We start from the raw sequence: 20,405 nt of genomic DNA, 5'->3' as shown, positions 1-20,405 counted from the left end.
GAGTAGTATGTTTCATGATGTATAGGCCAGCCTGGTGCAGTGAAGACCCAGATGGATAGTCCTGGTTTCTAGGAGAACTGATCCTGCGGGAAAAATCCTAACGTCCCTTGAACTCCCCTCATCAAGACACTTGCTTTCAAGTAAGGTACAGCACAACAGGATTACCCCTGATTTGTAATTGTCTAAAAGCTCCAGCAGTTCACTGTTATCTGTGCACGTACAGTGATTTTTTGGGGGGCTAATGTTCTTAGCTGCCCTCTCTAAAGCCGCTGCTGCTGCCTGGTTCTCCCCTGCACCAGAGATGGCAAATCATCAGTTGCTGCGGTTTCATTGGTTTCCAGCTTGAAGTTCCTTTACTTGTGGCACTTGCTATTCAGTTTGGGTTGGTTTTGTTCCATTTTGTTATGCTGTTGAATCAAAACTCTTGGAAGTTTTGCCCTGAGAGAAGCAGAACTGCCTGGGGAGTTAGGTCTGAAAACTAGCTGAAATTAAAAGTAACCCTCATATAGCTGGGTGGGCAGTTTTGAGTGAGTGAGCGCCAGGAGCTTTGGAACGTGCAGCCGCAGTGGTTTTGCACTGCCTGAGCCCAGCAGCACCGTCACGCCTTGTGACCTGGCTTCCCAGATACAGACCTGTCAGCCCAGGAAATGCATATGGATGTACTTCATGAGACTAAATGCAATTATAGGATTTTTTCCCCAATTCTCTGTTCATGTGGTCTAGAGCAGAATTTAACCTTGTGTGCAAGAGTTCCTTCCACCCTCTCTGCCATGTTTTGAAGTCTCTGTCAGTTGTACTACTGAAAGCTACCTTGTGTGCCTGCACAGGGATTGCAGTCAAGGCAGTGGATATGCAGCTTTACACATCTACCCACAACCCGTGTAGAAATCTCTTTCTCACCTGCTTTCAGCACCTTCAGAAAAGTGCGTGGCGCAAAGAGAGTGTCGTCCTACAAAAACGTTTGTGCACTGATTGCTGTTGTAGTGAGCGCGTTTGTCCTGCGTACCTGACTCTGGAATAATGACGGCATCTCTGCAATAGGCAAGATGCGGAAAGATGTGCGAAGGGATGTACAGCGATCTGCTGCTGCCACCTGCTGGGGTTGGCATCCTGCACCCTCGAAGGCCAAGGAACCATCCTGGCAGTGCAAAATAAACTCTCTGCTCACAGCTCCTGTTCCCAGCCACTCCGCTCCAGGAGAAGACCCTAAGAAACTAGTTCTTATATGCAATCTGCTACGATCACCTTTCTTACTTGTGGGACCAACACCTCTCGTTGCTTTGAGATAGGTTTTTAAGAATAATTTTGCTAGATGAGTCCACATGAAGTGTCATCATTAGTGTGGGATCTGGATTTTTATTTTACTTTGTATATTTTTGATGTGTACCTAGAAAGTAATGATTGGTTTCTCTAAAAGAGACATTTTTTTTTCTGACTGAGAACAGTTTTTGTGTATTTCCCACCTTTTCCATTTAGCAAAAGGGAGAAGAGTGTAAGGAACAGACTGGGCCATCAGCATTTCTTTTTTCTATGTCCTCAACAAATATTTGCTGGTTTTAATGAGTTAGAGTATATTGATATTTGCGCTTAGTGGAACTGTAGATGCAGAAAATACATGGGTTCCAATAACTCCAGTACAATATATGCACTCCAAGAAGATTAAATTGCTCAAACTAAAGCAATTATGAATTTAATGTGAGGATTCTTAAACTGTGGTCTGTGGTTGCCATGGCAATCCATTCACATCAGTCCCAATTAATATTTAAACAAACAAGCAAGAAAATGGCTCTTAAGAAAATTACTGGTATTTATTATAAAGAGTAAAGCAGGGCAATATTAGTGAGCTGTGTTTTCTCAAAGGTTATACTGCTGGTATCATAGCTGTACTTGTTTTGGGTTTTTTCCTTTCTCTTCCAAGTCTAAATAATTTAATGTATTAGAAAATCTTCTGACATCTACTCAGTTCTCTAAAAATGAGGCCATAATAAAATGCTTAAAGCCTTTAAGCCAACAGCTTGGGGCTTTGATAGTCTGAATAAAGCAAGGAGTTTCAAGATAATCCCAACCCAAGCAAGAAGAAAGATCAAGAGCTTTTAGCTCAAGTGGAAGAATTCCAGCAGGAGGATGCGTGAGATAACCTCAGCATCAGCTTCCCAGGAGGTTCTGGGAGCTTCATTTTGGCAGCCCATGGAGCATCCATCTTGCTAGTACTTGCCTCTCACAGGGGACTGCGTGGGAGCCATCATCCGTAGGGCTCGGGTGCTCCCTGCTGCATCCCTGGGGCCTTGCACCAGGTGTTACACCCGGGCTGCTCTAATCCCTGTTGGAGCCTGAGGGTTGAAGTCCATGGCAGAGCCGTTATTGCCAGCGCCAATCAACCAGCCTTGCTGTCCACACCTTGTGAACTGGGTGAATGCAGTTGAGCAGATATGTAGGAACCCTGGCAATTGCCTGCCTGTATAATATGAATTTTTGTTTTCTTTCAGATATACTTGAAAGAAATTTTGAGAGAAATAGGCATCTACAATGTGAAGGGGACCCACAAAAACACATGGGAGCTGAAGCCAGAATACAGACACTACCAAGGAGAAGAAAAGAGTGATTAACAAAAAAATTCAAACCAAGAGAGAATTACAGTTATTGCACTGAGGGAACTGTGGTGGATTTACAGGCAGGACTGAGCACAGTGCAATTACACAAGGATAAAGATAAATTAAAGCAGCTGATACTTTGTAATTTTCTGTAGCTCTTTTCCCAAGGAATATTTCTTGTATGTTTATATAAGTGGGTTGTCTTTTGACAGGAAAAAAATGTTTATAGAATAAACTTCTATTAGATTTATCTTTACTAGAAATCTTTTGAGCTCTGAACTTACTTTTTTTGTAGCTTTGTGGCTTTTCCAAGCCTCAATGACTTTGAAGGAAAACATGTCCTAGAGGAACTCAGGACTTTGTGGTTTTGCATTCCAGTATAACCAGGTTAATACCCTCAGTTCTGCTGGGATCTGCTAGGGCTTCATCTGGAAGGCTGCAAGGGTACACCACCCTTTGTGCAGTGTTTGGGTGGAATGGACAGGATGCTCCTATTAGGATCAGGCTTTAGGAAAAACAGCCACAACCATGGTGCTCATCACAGTCCTCAGACTCCGTGGGAACAAATCAATAGTTAAAAACCTGTAAAGCAAAGGCTGTTTGACACACAGGTCAGTGGGACAAGGACAGTCCCTTCCAGGTGATTACTGAGAAAAAATTGAAATGCCTGTTAGGTACAGCAAGGAGTAGTTTTATTTTTGTTTTCTTTTTATGCTGATACCTATGTTCTGTTCAAGCATATCAATAAAATATTATTTTAATTTGTACCACGCAATGTTCTACATTATTGACTGAACATGTGATTTAGGTGGCATAGGTCTGAAGGGTGTTTTCAAACCAAGGGGTTTTTATTGCAGGCTTTGCCATTGGATTCCTCTGTGCTTTGGGAAAGATTGCTGAATTTATCTGCGTCTCTGTTCCCCCATTTTTGAAATGCATATTGCAAGGGTTGTCTGTTCAGCATTCTTTTGGGAGGGAATTATTTAATTATATTCTCAAAGCTTTTATGTTAAAGAAAGAGCAAAGAACACGCTGGAAAAAACCTTATTAGTATACCTGTAAGTGAAGCAGGTGAGGTTTGATAGCACAACTTTCACACTCCCTCAGGTCCTTCAGACTGTGCATCATTTCTGCCCACTCTAATGAAACGAGGTCTGTGTGAAAAGCAAACATCCCACTATTGGTCCACTTAGAAGCAATGAAAGGCTTGCAGGGGTGTCAAATGCCTTTGGAGGCTTGTAAAACTCTGACCCCAATTTTACTAATTTATTTTTTCTAGAGTTGTTTGTGTAGTTATCTCTGTACGGATACACTTCCTGCTGGTTCTCAGCTTCCTTGGTGTGAAGTGTTCAGTTCCTAGGAGGTAGTCTGCTGAGAGTTTTGAAGACCAGATCACATTCCAGAGATATGTGTGTGCTTTCATAAATACTGCCATCGACTTGTGTCTCCTTGGGCTCTACAAGCAGGACCCAGCTTGCTAACAGTTGCAGGAGACATCTGAGGATGCTGAGGAACTCAGGAAGTCAGCCTTTGCGTCTTGCTGTGGTACATGATGTGCTCTCCAGCAATAGCCAGAGCCTGCACACATTGCTGTCCTCATTGGGCTGTTTGAGTCCTCCATGGGCTTGTGTTCACTGACATGTAGGATGAGAGCTCTTGTTTTTCATGAGCTGGGCTCCTCTGTTCAATTTGTGTCCTGTTTTAGCAGCTGAAGTACCTAGCAAGTCTAGATCAGCTTTTCCTTTGTGTTGCTCCTCACATGGTCCTTTAAAACCATGCAGGGGAATGCCATGCGGTCCTGATTTAGGAGTACTGTAATTCATTGTCACAGGTAAAAATGACCATGCTGTTTCAGAGGGCAATGGTTACCTTTAGTGGGATCCATGGCAGGATTAGCTTAGCAGGAGAGTGTTTTGGATCTGCTTTATTTTTGGTATTATGAGCTGTTTCACAGTTAAATTGAGAAGGACATAATCAGTCAGTGTAAAATGCCAGATGATTTAAGTAAAGGAGGTATTTTATTGATCTGTAGAATGCCTTGGACAGGGTAGATAAGCTCTATTCAGGTGTAATGGGAAGCGTACAGAGCTTTTTAGGGGATTTATGGTTTTTACAAAAGACTGGGGGTTTTTTATGAGTATCATTAAAAACGTGCAGAGTGCTAGAAGTAAACAAGCAGTGGAGTTGTCAACTGATGAGCAACAGAAAGGTTGAGGAATGCCAAGGTGCACTGGTTTGCTTGCAGCCTTCTGTGTAATAGCACTAGTTATAAAAAATGAGGAACAGGACAGCGAGGAAACACCATTTAAAAAATGGAACTAGGAAATGCTATGCCAGGGTAAACTAAGAAAAGATAACCAATGGACAGTCCAGAAGCCAAGCAGCTTGTGAAGCACTTTTTTACCTCCTTCCTACATGATTTTGAAGGCTTTCTGGCTTGCTAGGGTGCAATTGGAATTTTAGCCCCAAAAGCTGCCACAAAATCCAAGTGGCATGAGAGAAGGGATCAATGAGCCCACAGATATGCTGATGTAGAGCATGAAGAATGTGCCATGCATTCAAGGACTCTGCTGGCTCCTGCCTGGTAGGAGTGCATTAGTTCTGCAAGAGGACCTTATGCAAGTGCTGTTACCAGGATTGCCATCTGCCAGAAGAGAGGAGGAGGCTTGTAGGTGTTCAGGTCTGATTCCCTGCCCCCCACATTTGGATTAATTTAAACTCCGAACTCACAGCAGTGATAAACACTGATTCCCTGCTGGTCTTCCCATGTGCTGCTGTCTCTGCTCACTGCTGAACTCTGCTCATGCAGATGTTCTTGAATATTAGTGGTTGAAACACTGGTTGACAAGTGGGTCCCATAAGCACAAGGAGAAGTATTGATGTGCTAAATACCATTAAATGAGATTAAAAACATGTCCACTCTCAAGCATTACTTCTCCCAAATGACTAGTTTGAGTCACTGGACATTTCATACTCAGTAAACCCAGCCAGTTACTAGCATGGACGTGAGCAGACAGGAGGTGATGGTAATGCAGCTACTCCATTAGAGATACCCCCATGCCAGGGGGCTGGGAGTGGGCAAGAAGATGCATGACTGGAGGCTGCCACTGTAAACTGGGAAAGGCATGGATTCAAACCCAGAATGGGACGGGCTGGTCCCAGTGCTCTTGTGTTCCATTCCCTGCCTGCCCACAGCTCTGCCTGCCTCATCCTCTGCTGCCCTGCCTGTAGCCAGTCAGGAAGCTGTTGGTGGGACAGCCCGGTGGGCAGCAGGGTTGCATGAGGAATTGGAGTGGAAAAACACATTAGTTTTGAGCCGGCAGAAAGTTATATGGCTACAAGACCTGGTGCTGACGCCACATCTTTGACACAGGGCTTGGAGTGGGATCAGAGCTCACTAGCTGCTGTGATCCCAGTGGATGCTCACTAAAAGTTGCCCATGCTTTGAGTCACCTACATATTGCTTTCACCAGCTGCTTAGAGTTGGCTCCAGCTGAACATACCTCTTGCATGTCAGCTATGCCCACCCACATTCACATGTCCCTGTCGCCAAGATGGCATTTTCATTAGTCACTGTTTTTCTGGACTCCTAACAAATTGTTTTTCTCACTAATGCAATATAAGAGCTGAGCCATGACTCCAGGCTCATCTGAAAGACAGCTCTGCATCTTGAGCTTTTTAAAGAGCTCTGGCTGGGTACAACCTACCCCTTTTCTCATACCAATGGCAGGACTAGAAGACTCTTTCTTGGCTCTCCTAATCAAGGCTATGTGTGGCTACCAGGCTGCAGGGTCAGCCTTTCTCAGGGAGTATTTAATTATTCACACAAAGATGACAAATTCCAACACAAAAGATAAAAAAGGTACCTTTAAGCCAGAAGGGTCAATGAACGCCACTGAGCCTCCCTTCGGGTAACTATACCTAGGGCTTGTGTTATAAGTGACAGTCAAGGACTTTACAATGGAGACCCCATTTTCCTGTCCAGCTCAGCAAACCTCAGCACAAGGAACTGCTTGGGGCTAGTCTTATGAGTACCGCAGCCAAAACGTATTCCTTGGAGAAGGAATGCACCCCCCTGATGGTGTTTAGGCTTTTGCAGGCAGTATGTTTGCAACTACAGGCAAATAAAGAGGAGAAGCTGCAGTAGTTTGTTGTCAATCTTGAAAGGAAGAGAATGATAGTTTCTTTTCCTCTCTACTCCATTAACTGGTTTTACCTCTGGAGCTCGTTCTTGAGATGGGACCTACATGCCTCCAGGAAGCAGGGAAGGTTTTCAGCAGCTGTGGGACAGATGACCAAGTACTGAGCACCAGAGGAACAGGTAAGAGCAAATTAAAATGATTAAAAGCAATGAACAAAATCATGGAGAGTCCTTCCTAAGCCTCCTGGGCCTATGCATGCCCCTGCCCAGCTGTTTCGAGCAGTCTATGGGAGACTCACATAAACCACAGCATGGATTCCCAAAAAGCCTCCCTCTGCCACCTGGCCAAGCCCAGCCTTGGGAAGAAGCTATTTATACTCCAGCAATGAGAGAAGCTGCCAGCAGCAAGGGCTGTAACCACACAGGGTCCACCAGCCCAAGAACCCCCCAGCCACAAGATTTTCCCTTTGCATGTCTTTCCTGCAGTGAGGTGGCCGTGAACATGAAACCTTTCTACTTGTGGGCAGCTGCTATATTGCTCGTTTGGCTTAAAAATCAAGTGGTTTATGGGAGTTAAAGCACTCTTAGGCCAACCACAACAGGTGTGTCACATGCTGCCAAGGAAGTGGCTGCCGGGCTAGGGCATCTGAAGCCGATGTGAGAAGGGCTGCCCTGACTCCATGAAAACCCTTTCTGTGGGCAGTGTGAGGAAGCACCAGCAGCTGCAGGCAGTTCTATGACTGCAGCCTACAGCAACCACTCAGCTGCAGGGGCAGCGAATCATCCCTCCCTGCCTTGACTGGAGGGGCCTGGCTCATGTGTAGTTAGAGGAGATAGATCTCAGCTCTTGAACCAGACTATTCCAATAGCAAGTGGGGTTTTGCTGGCTAAGCATCCATGGTGAGCAGGGAGGGAACATCCAGCTTTACAGGGCTGTTTCTCAACTAGTCTGTAACAAAGATTTTGAGAAGCTAATCTTTAAAACCTTTCTGGGCATCTACTTTTATGGACATTCCATATAAAAAAAAAATAAAAATAAACGGCTGCACGCTTTGGCAGGGCTGCCAGCATGCCAGCACCTAGCTGAAGATAGGAAGAAAGTGGGCTGCTCTCCAAAGTGCCAGTAGTGCTTCTTCCTGATGCTGCTGGCCACAGAAATGGGGAGGTGAATCCCCGCTGTTAGCTCCCAAGATAAAGGGAGGCCTGCAGAGGAACAATTGCTCAGCAGTTTTATCACCATCCAGCTGCTGCCTATGGCAAGGTTGGCATCACACAACCAAAATAGTCTTAAAAAGGCCTCCAAGGGTGTTTGGCTCCTTTCTGCTGAAGTGGAAGGCGATGAATGCAGCTCTAATGGATCAAAACAGCTATACCCATCCTCAACAGCATCCTGTGCATTCCTGCAGAACACACTTGCAGGGCTGCCAGCATTTGCTGGCACCCAAAAAAAAGCTCCCTCAGGCCACCAGCCCTGGCCACAGCCACTTGGCTGCGATCTTTGCACAACAGCTTCCAGCTGCAGCTTCAACCAAAAGGCGGCCAACACACAGGGACTGCAAACCAGCACAGCTATTGGCATGCTCTTGGCAGTGGATTTTGTACTGTTCATGGCAAAAAACTTTCAGGCTTGGTTAGGGGCTTTTTTCCCCTCCCACCAAGACATTTTTCTCTGAGCTAAATGAATACAGTGTTTAACTGCTGCTCTCCCACCGTGGGCTAGCAGCAACAGAGATTTCCTGGCTGGCTGAGCCAGGGCTAAACATCCCAGCTTTTAATTCCCTGGCCACAAGACAGGGAAGTGGTTACAGAGCTGAAGCATAGATGGAGATTCACAGGAGCAGAGGGAGGGATCTTACCTGGTCCAAGCCAGCAGCAGCGTGTGAGAAAGCAGAACTATCTTGACACAGATACTATTGCTCTTAAATAAAAGCATCCTCCCTAAAGGGCTGTCACTGAAAACACTGCCAGGACTGCAGCAGGCTGGCAACAGCCAGAAACTTACTAAGGGAAAAAAAGCAAATTACAGCTTTTTAATTTTTTTCTTACCCATTTTTAAAAAAATTAGTCCAATTTTATTTCTCTGACAACAACCATGTTCTAAGCTTTTGTTAATTCCCTCCTGGCCATGAGCTAAACCAGTTTAAAAAAATTCCACAAAAAAAAGCCCCCCAAACCAAAGAAACCCATGTTTCCTACTTACTTTCAGTTAAAATTTCCCTTTTGCAGGTTCTCCATCCTTGTTCTAAACTGAGGGCTGCACAAGGCTCCAGGACCATCACCCACTTAGGCTTTAGCATCCACCCCCAGCCCATGCTGAGTGGGCAAAGCCAAGGGATGGAGTGGGGCTGGCTCAGCTGGGTACCCAAGAGGGGGCAATGGGGCCACCAGTGCCTCTTACACACACCCATATATTCCCTCCACTGCATGAACATCCCCAGGTCTGCTGCACACTTTTCTCCTCAAAGCAGGCAGCCAAGGAGAAACAAGCTGCTGTAGCAGCATTCAGATATTAACATCATTGTTACTGCCTCATGGGAAATGGGAGTTTTTCTTTGCTTTCAGAGGGCAAAGAGAGTGGATTTGTAGATGGGGCAAGACCCAGATGGGACAGAACAACTGTGAGACAAAAGCAGGCACTGAGGGGGAACAGTGGGGTGGGAGAGCAAAAGGTGGGACACACGCCAAGCACAGCAGCTGCTTCCTCCAGCCCCAAGACATCACTCCCTTAACCAAGCACCACAAAAGCATGAAAGTAAAAACACAAGTTTTTTTCCCCTCTTCATAAGCAGTCAACCTTTGTTCCCCTGTCAGCATCCAGCTCATAGTGGGTGCAGGAGACCTGAGCCAGCAGGGGAAAGGTTTCTACCTAGCTGCTTAACCTGCTTCATGAGGCACAGGGAAAAAGCTATTTGGATCCTTCCCAGTTCCACAGCCCTTCCAGCCACTGAAAATCTTTCCAGGAATGAAAGATACAACCCTGATAAGCACATTTTAAAACAAGACAGGCATAGGTTTTAAAGCTGTCCTTCAGTTCAGGCTTGCGTTTAAGCAGCACCAGGGTAATTTGTAACCATTGGGAATTTTTAGCAATTAAAAAACTCCAAAGCTGTTGTGTGAAGTATGAAGCTTTGTCTTCCCAAATCACCTCAGCTTTTCAGCCCCAGGAAACAGCTGCTTGAAATGAAGATGGGTCAGAAGAGGAACTGGGTTATGAGGAAATACACTGATTTCCTTTCCAACTCAGAGTTGCGTCACAGACTGTTGACAAGTGCATTTACTGGCCATGGACCTCCCACTTACCAGGATGTAGTGACTCCCAACCCTCCCTCACCCAGGCTCCACAGCAGGCAGCTACCACAGCACTATGGCTGTGACAGCTGCTTGTTACTGCCACAGCTACTTGTCATGGCCATGATCCTTCCCTGCCACTGATTGTAGTTTAACCTCTTCTCCCGGATGACTGACAGACTTGACACCGCAGAACAGCAGGACTTGCCCTTTTCCCTGAGAAACTGAAGGCAGCAATACATTTTTGAGAAGTGCAGCAAGTGCAACAAGCAGCAAAACCACTCCTCTTGCAGCTCACTGAAGAAAACAAACATAACCAAGTCCTTCATCTCCACAGCCTTTGAACTGACACTTCCATACAGCAGGCTGGGAGGAGACTTTCCATCAGAGGCTCTGCTGTGCAGAAAAGCAGACAAGACTGCTTGGAGCACAGAACCCTCTAGTTAGGTATGTTTGCCCATACCAATTAAATACCCCAATTAGCCTGGAGGACAGATAGGATGACACACAATTTGCCATTCAACCGTGCTCATCACGGTTTGAAGCACCTGCTTTTCCAAGCAGCACCTCAGCTGTACACAGGTGCCACATAGCAATTTGCTCCGGGCTGGTGCCCAGGGCTCCCAGCCTCGGTATAATGAGCCAGGAAGGGGGAGGAGCTATTTCCACTCCCACATATCAGCCCCTCACAGTTTTAAACTTATGATTCACTGGAAATGGGAGCCAGGGCTATTAGGGGCTGCACAACCATACCAGCACTACCCTGCCCACACTAACTTCAGCTCAACTGAGAAGCTCAACTAAGCACCTGTTTCCTCTCCCTTTCCTTTAATCCTCCCAGTTTTTAACAAGGATGCAACAGGATAGGTAAGATAACATCCTCACCTGGTCCCATTAAACAAATCCTCTGCAAGGAAAGCAAGAGACAACCAAGTGATTTTATCTAGGCTTTGAACCTGCCTCCCTGCCTTTCAGCCCCATTGGGTGAAGGCAGGTTACACCATAATTGTACCTCATCCAGAAGCTCAGCTGGCCCAAGATCCTTTCTTGGGAAAGCTAAAAAAAAAAAAAAAAAATTTAAGTTACCGCAGAACTAAAATAGGGTTTATTTAACCAGACAGGAACCTCAGAGATAACTAGGGCACACTCCACTCCCTCCTCCAGTCTCTCACTCCTCCCAGCCTGCTGCCACATCTATCTCACCTGTGCAGAAATGTACCTCCACCTCCACCCTGCAGTACCAGGGGCCAAAAACTGACACAAGATAGCCAAGATGCAAAACCTCACAGCTGGTAAGTGGGCTATGCCCTCCCCTTTCAGGCACCTTAACCTCCTATGCCTCTGCCATTGCTGCAGTAGGAAAAAAGTTAATCATTTGCAGTCCAAGGCAACATCCCTGGTCAGGCACACAGTCAGCAGTGACAGCTGGGGCTGTGAAGGCATTTGTGTTCCTTTATTCAATCCAAACTGCCACAGGGTTGAACAGGTAGAAAGCGCAAGGAACCTGTTACTGTTGCATCTCAGAAAGAACCAGAGAAGCAACGGCCGTTTGCTTCAGGTCTGTCAAACAGATGCATTTCCTAAGAAGGAACACAGCAGGAACAGTATTTTATAAACACTCAGGTCTCAAGCACAGAGATGCACCTGGTTTGGAGGAAGTCTACACTAGGCCATTCCAACAGCTCTCTCCAGGAGGTCAAATACAGAAACCCCTCAAATCCTGCAACTCGACAGAGCTGCAGTTAACATGGTCCCTTCAACAGCCGTCAAATACAAAGGAGCCAGTACCACGGCCAGGCTGTTTTGGAAAACCTAGTCATTTCACCCTCTCCCCACAATGTTCCCAGTACCTAAACTCAGAGAGTGCTGGTGTTAAGACTCCTACTCCCTCCAGTCATCCTCCTACCTTGATAGTGGAGCCATACCAGAACTGAGGACAAACTCAAGTATTCTTGTCTGACAAAGAAGTTCAGCCAGCACTCAGTTTGAATAGCACATATTCCGTTCTGGGATTTTATTATTTTTTTCTTTTTTTTTTTTTTTTTCCAGAGATAAGTCTGTGCAATCATGAAAGATGAAGGTGGTTCACTCCATTATGACATTTCTTGGACTTTGCCTTATTGACTTCTCTTGCACTCCAGAGCCACAGGCAAACTGTGAAATCTGTCTGGAAACAGTCCAGTTGTAGCACACTAGCACCAGGCTATGCTACTGACAGTACCAAATCCCTGGTGTGATCTCTCCTGTGAGTCACCTTAAGAAACACATCAGACCAAAAGACATTACCTAGAATGGGTTTAAATGAGTTTTATTTTAGACAACCTACATGATAGATGTTTTTTTCGTTTTTCAAAACAATGCCTCCACTCCAAATCAGGGTCAAAATAAGTGAATAAAGCTCAAGATGACATCAGTCCAGTTGTTAGACATTGCCGATTCCTGGTGGTGTGCCGATGAAGAAGAAACAGCAGCCAGCTAAGAAGACAAGTGATCCAAAACCATACTGTTTGATTTGTTACTGAAACAAGAGTAGCAAGTGTTAGCTCAAGGGTCACGACAGTCAACAGTAAAGTCCTACAACTTGTGTTTTCCCTAATTCAATCTGGGCTGCCACAGTCAGGCAGGCAGAAAGCGCAAGGAAATTGTTTTTGCATCTTAGTGCAAACCAGAGAGCAACAGGAAAAGTGCCCATGGTCTATCAGAGGATGCTGATCACTTTTACAGTCATTCAGAGCACCTGGCACCAATCAGCTGCTGAGCAAGCTGGACAGAATACTCATTCATACCCTTTCCTAAACAAGTACCAAAGCATACAATCTACTCTCTTAAAACTGGAATACCCCGTCGATATTCTTTTACTCCATCTTGAAGCAGACATAGGCTACCCAAATTGCACATCCAAAAGGTGTGCCCCTGTAGAGAAGATGCACACAAGCTCCTGCTCCCAAGGATGTGCCTTCCAGGTCTGGCCTGTTCTAGGGCCCAGGACAGACATCACCATTCCATCAGGCTGCAGGAGGTGCCAGGTCTGTTTTGGCCAATAAAAGCATTCCTTAGTTTGCCTACTGCTCCACACTACAAGCTGGCTCATCTTTACATGATTTGCATACCAGAAAGTTTTTAAGAGGCTTTACAGATAAATTTAGCTGGCTATTAACAGACTTCATAAGTCCACAATGACTGGGCAAAGCAACTGGTGATCCCACACGGCACTTAATTCCACAGCTCTCCCAATAAGCAAAAGAAACGAGTGTTGGGATCCAAATACTGTTTTGTTGCAACCACATTCCAATGTAGAGTAGTTAAAGCAGACCACAGGAGCTGTCTTGAGCTCAGGTAGCTGGAGATTCCAGAGAGAATAAGGTTAAATACTTGGTCAAGTATTACTGTGTTCCAAAATTTAGGGCAACATTTAAACTGACAGTTCTTGCATAAAAAAATACGGGCATCAGATTTAAGTGAAAGAAGATGGAACGTGACCACACAAAGCAGTGCACAATTAAATCCCACCAGAGGGATCTGAACTACAAGTGCTTCATTTCAGAGCACATTGTCTTTCATCTATTAGTTTAAAACTATTCCCAATTACACACATCTCGCCAGGACAATTCCTTCTGCATTCCTTAGCCATTAAGTCACCATGAATCACTGCTGTGACACTACATCCCCCCGTTTAGTACAAGTTAATAGCATTCAAGGGAAGTTTCAGGCACTTTGCATAATATGAAGCACCAAACAGGCTGTACTTACACAGACTTCTAAGTTTTTAAACTGACAGCTACTGTTCAACTTACACAGGGATAAGAGAGAACAAGTGCTGCACTGAAGGAGCTCATCACATAGTTAGGCACATTCACCCAAATCAGAGCAGTACTTACACACTTCTCGATTTCTAAGCCGTCCTTAAAGAAAATCATATATGGGGTTACACCATCCTCACGGAAGTCCAGGAGAGCCACCATACCATCTGGATTCATGTTCTCTCCTACAAAGAACTTCAAAGCAACGTGTTACTGAGACATTTAATCAGCCATTACCAGGAGAAAATGCGTTTTTATACAAGAACAATACAAAGTCACCAAGTTCAGGTTAGAAGTCTCCCTGACCAGCTGCAGGGATTTTCCTCTCCACAGCTTGCCCATTTTAGTACCACAGGAGGGAAAGGATGCAATCCAAAGGAAGAGGCTTGAGAGTGAGCTCATAGAAACCTCATCAAGTTCAACAATGCCAAGTGCAAGGTCCTACACCTGGGTCAGGGCAATCCTGAGCACAAACACAGGCTGGGCAGAGAATGGACTGACAGAAGCTCTGAGGAGAAAGATCTGGGGTACTGCTGACAGAAAGCTCAACATGATCCAGCAATATGCACTTACAGCCCAGGAATTCAACTGTATCCTGGGCTGCACCAAAAGGAGCATGGCTAGCAGGTTGAGGGAGGTGATTCTGCCCCTCTGCTCTGGTGAGACCCCAGCTGGAGTGCTGCATCCAGCTCTGGAGCTGGAATCCCAAGAAGGATATGGACTTGTTGGAGCAAGTCCAGGACAGCCACAAAGATGAAGGCTGGAGCACCACTCCTGTGAAGACAGGCTAACAGAACTGGGGTTCTTCAGCCTGGAGAAGAGAAGGTTCCAGGCAGACTTTAGAGCAGCATTCCAGTACCCTAAAGGGGGCTACAGAAAGTCGGGAGAGGGACTTTTTACAAAGCCACATTGCAATAGGACAAGGGAGAATGACTTTAAACTGAAAGAGGGCAAATTTAGATTAAACATTACGAAGAAATTCTTAAGTATAAGGTGGGAGGCATAGACCCAGGTTGTCCAGAGAAGCTGTGGATGCCCCATCCCTGGAAATGTTCAAGGGCAGGTTGGATGGGGTTGTGAGCAACCTAGTCTAAGGAAAGGTGTCCCTGCCCATGGCATGGGGACTGGAATTAGATGATCCTTTCCAACTCAAACCATTCTGTGATTCTATAATTTTACCACACTGCTATGAACAGTGTAAGACTCAGCAAGGGCCAAAGTGATCCACATTTCAAGTCTTTTAACTCCACAATCCTTAAACCACAATAACAACAAACACAGCTAACTACAAGCACTATGAGCTGAAATGAGATCCCCAAACACCTAACACCCTTTTGCTGTTTCTCCTCCCTAAGTCTCAGAGAAGAGCAAGTTAAACATCCTCACAACAGGAGAACTCAAAATTCTCAACAAGCTAGTTCAGTAGGTGAACCAGTTTGTAACACTGCAATACTATGGTAAGGAGACACAAGTTACCTGGTAGTTTTTGAAGTTGGCAAGGATGTGTTTGATTTGTTCTGCAGCCCCTGTCATGAAAGGCTTTACTCTCTCTGGCTTGTGTTCCTCAAGTCTGGCTTTGATTCTGGAGGGGGGAAAAAAAAATATCAAAACTCTGAAAACATGTTCTAGTTTAACTTCACTGTGTAAAGTCACATCATAGCAGAAACAGTTACTATCAAACTTTAATTTTGCTTTCCCCCCACTCCCTTTCGAAGCCCCCACATTTTAATTTAATTTTGCTAGTGAAATAGCAGAACAGTGCCTGCCACTCGTATCAGGGTCATTTTACTTCTAGGCTAGCGGTAGACAAAAATCAGCAAGTCATTTCCACAGCACCAAGAGTACTTTCTATCAGTGTCACAAAGCTTTTTCACCTTTAGTAGCAATCCACTGAACAGAGATAAACAGAAAGTACATCTCGAATTAGCAAAAAGTCCCATTCACACACATTTGTTAGATATTTGCCAACTTAGAAAAGCTTCAGAAAGCTTTTCTTTACCACCTCACTCCCATCCACAGGAAGGTTTGGCATAAAAAAAATACAGAAGAAAACAGCAAGGTTACAAACTAGATCTAAAGCATGTGATCAGGTCCTCTACCTCAGCCAAGATAAACATAGATATTCCAGCATCACACTCTGGAGCTCCAGTTCTGCCAAGTATTCAGACATTGCTGAAGTTTACAGCCAGTTTCACACCTGTATCAGAACTAACACCTACTAGGAATATGTCCAATGCTGTTTTTAAAATCTCAACCACGCAAAAACTCTGCAATCCCATTCAAAGGAAAAGCCTATCAACACTTACGCTTTCATGTAATCCTTGATGTACTTCTTGTAGGATTCTTTTGTGAAGCTGGTCTCCTGAAGGTGGTGGTTAATTACTATATCAACACCAGTTATGACCGTGGCTTCTGTTCCATCTCCCTCTGGACCTTCAGCAGAGGCATTGCCACCAATTAGAGAGTCATCAATTTGACCCTCTGTCCTGGTGACCATCTGGATTTAGAGACATCAAAAAACTTAACGGCTCTGCAAAAAACCTTAATGCTACCACTCTTACACACCTATGACTTGAGAGCAGGACATTACTCCAGAGCCACAGATCAGTGCAAGGAACCTGACTGCAGCCTAAGCACTAATTTCCCAGTGACAGGAGAAGGGGGAACAGGTTCAAATTGAAAGACAGGTTTAGATTAGACACTAGGAAGAAATTCTTTATTGTGAGGGTGCTAAGGCACTGATACAGGTTGCCCACAGAAGCTATGAATGCCCCATCCCCAGAAGTGTTCAAGGTCAAGTTGGATGGGGCTTTGAGCAACCTGGTCGAGCAAAAGGTATCCCTGCCCACAGCAGGGGGGTGGAACTAGATGGTCCTTAACGTCCTTTCCAACCCAACCCATTCTATGATTCTGTGACTGCCATGCCGGGTGCCTCTCCTGGTGCCTGAGCCAGGCTCCATTACACTCCAGCCTGGTTGACCCGGGCTCTCTCAGGCACCACCCGGGGTAGCAGCCAGCCTTGCCCCGGCACAGGCACCGGGCCGCGGTGGGTCACCCCTCCCTCGGGCCCCTCGCAGGGACGCCACCCCCGCTCCCCACCGGCCCTGAGTCACCGCAGCATCCCTGCCCCGCTCCCTCCCTTCCTCTCTCCCTCGGGGCGGGCGGGCACTCACCTTCCCCTCCACTTCCAGGCACAGGCCGTCCGCCACCTCCCGGATCTTGTAGATGTCCGAGAACATCTCGTCCTCTGCGGGGACACGCAGACATGCATACACAGGGTCAGCCCCCGCCTGCCCGCACCCCCGCCCGCCCCGCTCCCGCCCCCGCGCCCCCCCCGCCTGGCCCCGCATCGCACATGCGCGGCGGCACCGCCAGGCCCGGCGCCCGGGCCCGGCCCGCTCTACCCCCCCCACCCCACGCACCCGCCCGGCCGCCGCTCCCGGCCGCGCCGCGCCCCTCCCGCCCCCCCGCGCCCTTACGGCTGATGCAGTCCCGGTAGATGATCATGGCGGCGGCGGGGGGCGGCGGGGGCGCGGGGTCTCAGCGCAGCGACCCGGGCGCGGGGCGGGAGCGGGGCGGAAAAGGCCGAGTCAGCGCCTGCTGGGGCTCATATAGCGGGCACGGCCCCGCGCGTCACCGCGCACGCGCACTGCGCATGGCCCCGCCCCCTCCGCGGGCGGCGCCCCCGCGCGGCCGCTCCCGGGACCGCCCTGGGAGGGGGACACGGCCCCGAGCGCTCCCGCAGCGCCGGCCGGGAGAACTCCGCGACATCCAACTCGCCCGCTCCTCCGCAGCGCCTCCGCTCCACAGGGGAGGCTGGTGTGGAATTCCCCACCTCTGCTTCGGTGCCGCCCAGGGGAGCTCTGAATCCTTCGCCGCGTCTTGCGGTGGTGGAGCAGGTGAGGACCCTTCCAAAAAGGGGTGCTGTGCCTGGCAGGGTGTGCCAAGGAGGGCAGGGAGCTCTGTGAGACCTCATCGCAGAAAAATCATAGAATTACAGAATATGCTAAGTTGGAAGGGACCCATCAGGATCATCGGAGTCCAACCCTTAGCCCTGCACAGGACCATCCCCAAGAATCCCACCATGTGCTTGTGAGCATCGTCCAAATGCTTCTTGAAGTCTCAGGCTTGATGCTGTGACCACTTCCCTGAGGAGCCTGTTCCAGTGCCCAACTACTCTTAGGGTGAAGAACCCTTTTTCTAATATCCAACCTAAACCTCCCCTGACACAAGGCCATTCCCTTGGGTCCTGTCACAGGTCACCACAGAGAAGAGATCAGTGCCTGCCCCTCCTCTTTCCCTCGTGAGGAAGTTGTAGACTGCAATGAGGTCTCCCCTCAGTCTCCTCCAGGCTGAACAGACCAAGTGACCTCAGCCACTCCTCATACGGTTTCCCCTCAAGGCCCTTCACCATCCTCATTGCCCTCTTTTGGACCCTCTCTAACAGCCTAATATCTTTCTTACATTGCAGTGCCCAAAACTGCACATAATATTAAAGGTGAGACTGCCCCAGTGCAGAGCAGAACAGAGCAGACAATCCCCTCCCTCAACCAGCTGGTGATGCTTTGCCTGATGCCCCCCAGGACATGGTTGGCCCTCCTGGCTGCCAGGGCACTGCTGACTCATATTCAACTTGCAAAATGGGAAAGAGGGTTTCATCCTTCCAAAGTCAGAAGGGGTCAGGGCTGGCAGGGACCTCCGGAGAGCAGCCAGTCCTGCCCCGCGCCAGAGCAGGGCTGGTGCCTCTCCCTCATCACCTGTCCTTGCATTTCATGGGTTTCAACCCCAATTTTCCTCTTTCTTCTAATCTTTTAACCTCTCAGTAACACTTTTCTTTTTGTCTAGCTTCTTGTGATGTTTCTGGGATGTCTCATCCCTGGCCCATTTCTTATTACACAGTCACTGAGCTGGGCCGATCACATTTACATTTTCTTTTTGCCAGTTGGTGCAAGATGGAAACAGCTTTTGGACATATCTATGCATCCGCTCTTTTTCCTCAATTTTTTTTTTTCCAGGGAGAGAATTACTCTCTTTTTTTTCTGTGGTATTATAAAACATCTTTGCACCCCCATATTCCAAACCAGTTTCCCATTTTACATAGGCATGCTCATAAATAAGAGCATGCTCATAAATAAGGTAAAACAAGAATGCCAAGGCAGTGGAAGGATTAAAAAAAGGTTTATTTCAGATGCAAGGACCACTTCTTAAGGGTGTTGCACATACCGGCCCCCGGGGAAAAAGGCAATGCCCCGCCTTCTCCAAGGCTTTTTGTATCTTTTCTCTGTCCTCCCCCACCCTCTCTGGCCCGAGGAGGCCTTGCACATGTCTGCAAACATGTTATCTCTCTGCATACCAGGGAGAGAGATTGCTCACAGCTTATCCCTGCAACTTTCTCTGAAATGCAGAAGGGAGGAAAAAACCCCACATCTAACCCGTTTGAGAAGGCATTTTACAGTCTTCCTAAATGAAATCAAGTTCTAGCTTTCCATCACAAATTCTTCTGAAATGGTACCTATCCCTATAAATACACACTTTCCAAGGAGAAGCGCTCCCAGTCTTTCCCAGACACCCTGGGGAAGCGCTGCTGCCCGTGTCCCACCAGCGCCCAGGTGTCACCTCCATAGGCAGCCTGGCAGGTGTGTGCATGTGTGTGTCTGCTGTCCTGGCCACCTCCAGCTGCCTCCTCCTCATGATCTCCATCATCTGGACAGACTGCCACAATGTGAACCCTGCTCACACACTGCTAAGGGGCTGCAGACCCCTTACAAGGGCAGTGACACTGGGACATGGACATTCATTTGCTGTACTGGGTGCTGCACCTTCTCCGAATAAGTGATGCTTTTCAAATGGGCAAATAATTAAGAAGCCATTAGACTCTTTCTGTTATTAGTCCCTCACGTAAATCAAGTTGGGTATGTTCAGAGACACCACTTCTGCACTTGTGAAAGGGGTGGTTAATTTTTGGGGCAGGTATATTTTTCCAAGAATAAGTGAGATTTAGCCCAGCAGTCAGGGTCGAGATGAAAGGCAGAAGGACAGTAATTCCTAGACCTTTTTTCCCCCTTTGGACATACTTTTCTGCAGCAGCCCATCACAGTTGAAATAAATCCAGACCTCACTTGAACCCTGATTCTTAGGGGACATTGCTAAAATACCTTCAAAAGACATCATGGGACCTAAAACGCTTAGTGCTGCTAATGATCCTGGACTTGACAGAGACACCAGGGCACAGGATACAATTCCCAGTCCCTCACCATCCTCAGGCAGTAAATTACTCATTGCTTTCTTTGTGTGTGCCAGAAGAGCTCCTGTTTTATCTCCTCCCCTGCTCTTCCTTCCTTTGCTCCAGATATCAGTGCCCTTTTTTTTTCAGATGGTCTACCTGGTTATATAATCTAATGAAGTATATAAGTCATTCTCTGCTGTTTTTCACCTTCAAGAATACTGCTGCTGTTTCAGGCCTGAAGAAGGGGCTTCTGCCCAAAAGCTTATCTGTCTTTTTTTTCCTCAATGACATCTGGCCTGATAAAAGATAGCCCCTCTTTTTACAAACCACAGTAGAAAAAGAGCAACTTATGTCTTTAG

At 47.0% G+C, this 20,405-nt stretch overlaps 3 protein-coding genes and 2 non-coding genes across 6 annotated transcripts in view; 2 read left to right on the top strand and 3 right to left on the bottom strand.

The window, feature by feature from the left end:
- Nucleotides 1–3,358, top strand: part of GTF2F2 (general transcription factor IIF subunit 2) — an 86,526-nt gene extending 83,168 nt beyond the window's left edge. Inside the window, exon 9 of the mRNA XM_027720350.2 lies at nt 2,487–3,358. Coding sequence (XP_027576151.1) covers nt 2,487–2,606 — 120 coding nt within the window. The 3' untranslated portion in view covers nt 2,607–3,358. The remainder of the gene's footprint in view (nt 1–2,486) is intronic.
- An 8,103-nt stretch (nt 3,359–11,461) lies between these two features.
- Nucleotides 11,462–11,597, bottom strand: LOC113987537. Its single transcript, XR_003540582.2, has one exon. It is a non-coding gene; the product is annotated as a small nucleolar RNA SNORA31 (small nucleolar RNA).
- Nucleotides 11,598–12,307: 710 nt separating this feature from the next.
- On the bottom strand, nt 12,308–17,471 carry TPT1 (tumor protein, translationally-controlled 1). Its single transcript, XM_027720353.2, has 6 exons — nt 17,300–17,471; nt 16,994–17,067; nt 16,127–16,317; nt 15,297–15,402; nt 13,899–14,015; nt 12,308–12,538 (listed from the first exon to the last, which is right to left on the bottom strand). The coding sequence occupies exons 1-6, from the start codon at nt 17,325–17,327 to the stop codon at nt 12,536–12,538; spliced, it is 519 nt and encodes a 172-aa protein (XP_027576154.1). The 5' UTR covers nt 17,328–17,471; the 3' UTR covers nt 12,308–12,535.
- On the bottom strand, nt 12,602–12,731 carry LOC113987536. Its single transcript, XR_003540581.1, has one exon. It is a non-coding gene; the product is annotated as a small nucleolar RNA SNORA31 (small nucleolar RNA).
- Nucleotides 17,472–17,510: 39 nt separating the features above from the next.
- Nucleotides 17,511–20,405, top strand: part of SLC25A30 (solute carrier family 25 member 30) — a 34,339-nt gene continuing 31,444 nt past the window's right edge. Inside the window, exon 1 of one of the 2 annotated variants that reach the window (XM_039382928.1) lies at nt 17,511–17,719. The gene's annotated coding sequence lies outside the window, so the exon portion shown is untranslated. The remainder of the gene's footprint in view (nt 17,720–20,405) is intronic. The other variant, XM_039382929.1, reaches the window with a different exon arrangement.

The sequence above is a fragment of the Pipra filicauda genome, unplaced genomic scaffold, assembly GCF_003945595.2.
Source record: "Pipra filicauda isolate LSUMZ 115617 unplaced genomic scaffold, ASM394559v2 scaffold28_size6257848_pilon, whole genome shotgun sequence".
In the NCBI taxonomy this organism is placed as follows: domain Eukaryota; kingdom Metazoa; phylum Chordata; class Aves; order Passeriformes; family Pipridae; genus Pipra; species Pipra filicauda.
The sequence above is the reverse complement of the archived record's forward strand: the minus strand, read 5'-3'. Positions and strand labels throughout refer to the sequence as shown.

Bases quoted from the DNA above. Each gene is read 5' to 3' on its own strand.
- TPT1 (XM_027720353.2), bottom strand. From the start codon at position 17,327: ATGATCATCTACCGGGACTGCATCAGCC. The intron at 16,318-16,993 runs GTGAGTGCCCGC...CTCTAAATCCAG, and splicing joins GCCTGGAAGTGGAGGGGAAG to ATGGTCACCAGGACAGAGGG. The intron at 15,403-16,126 runs GTAAGTGTTGAT...TCCCCCCTCCAG, and splicing joins ATCAAGGATTACATGAAAGC to AATCAAAGCCAGACTTGAGG.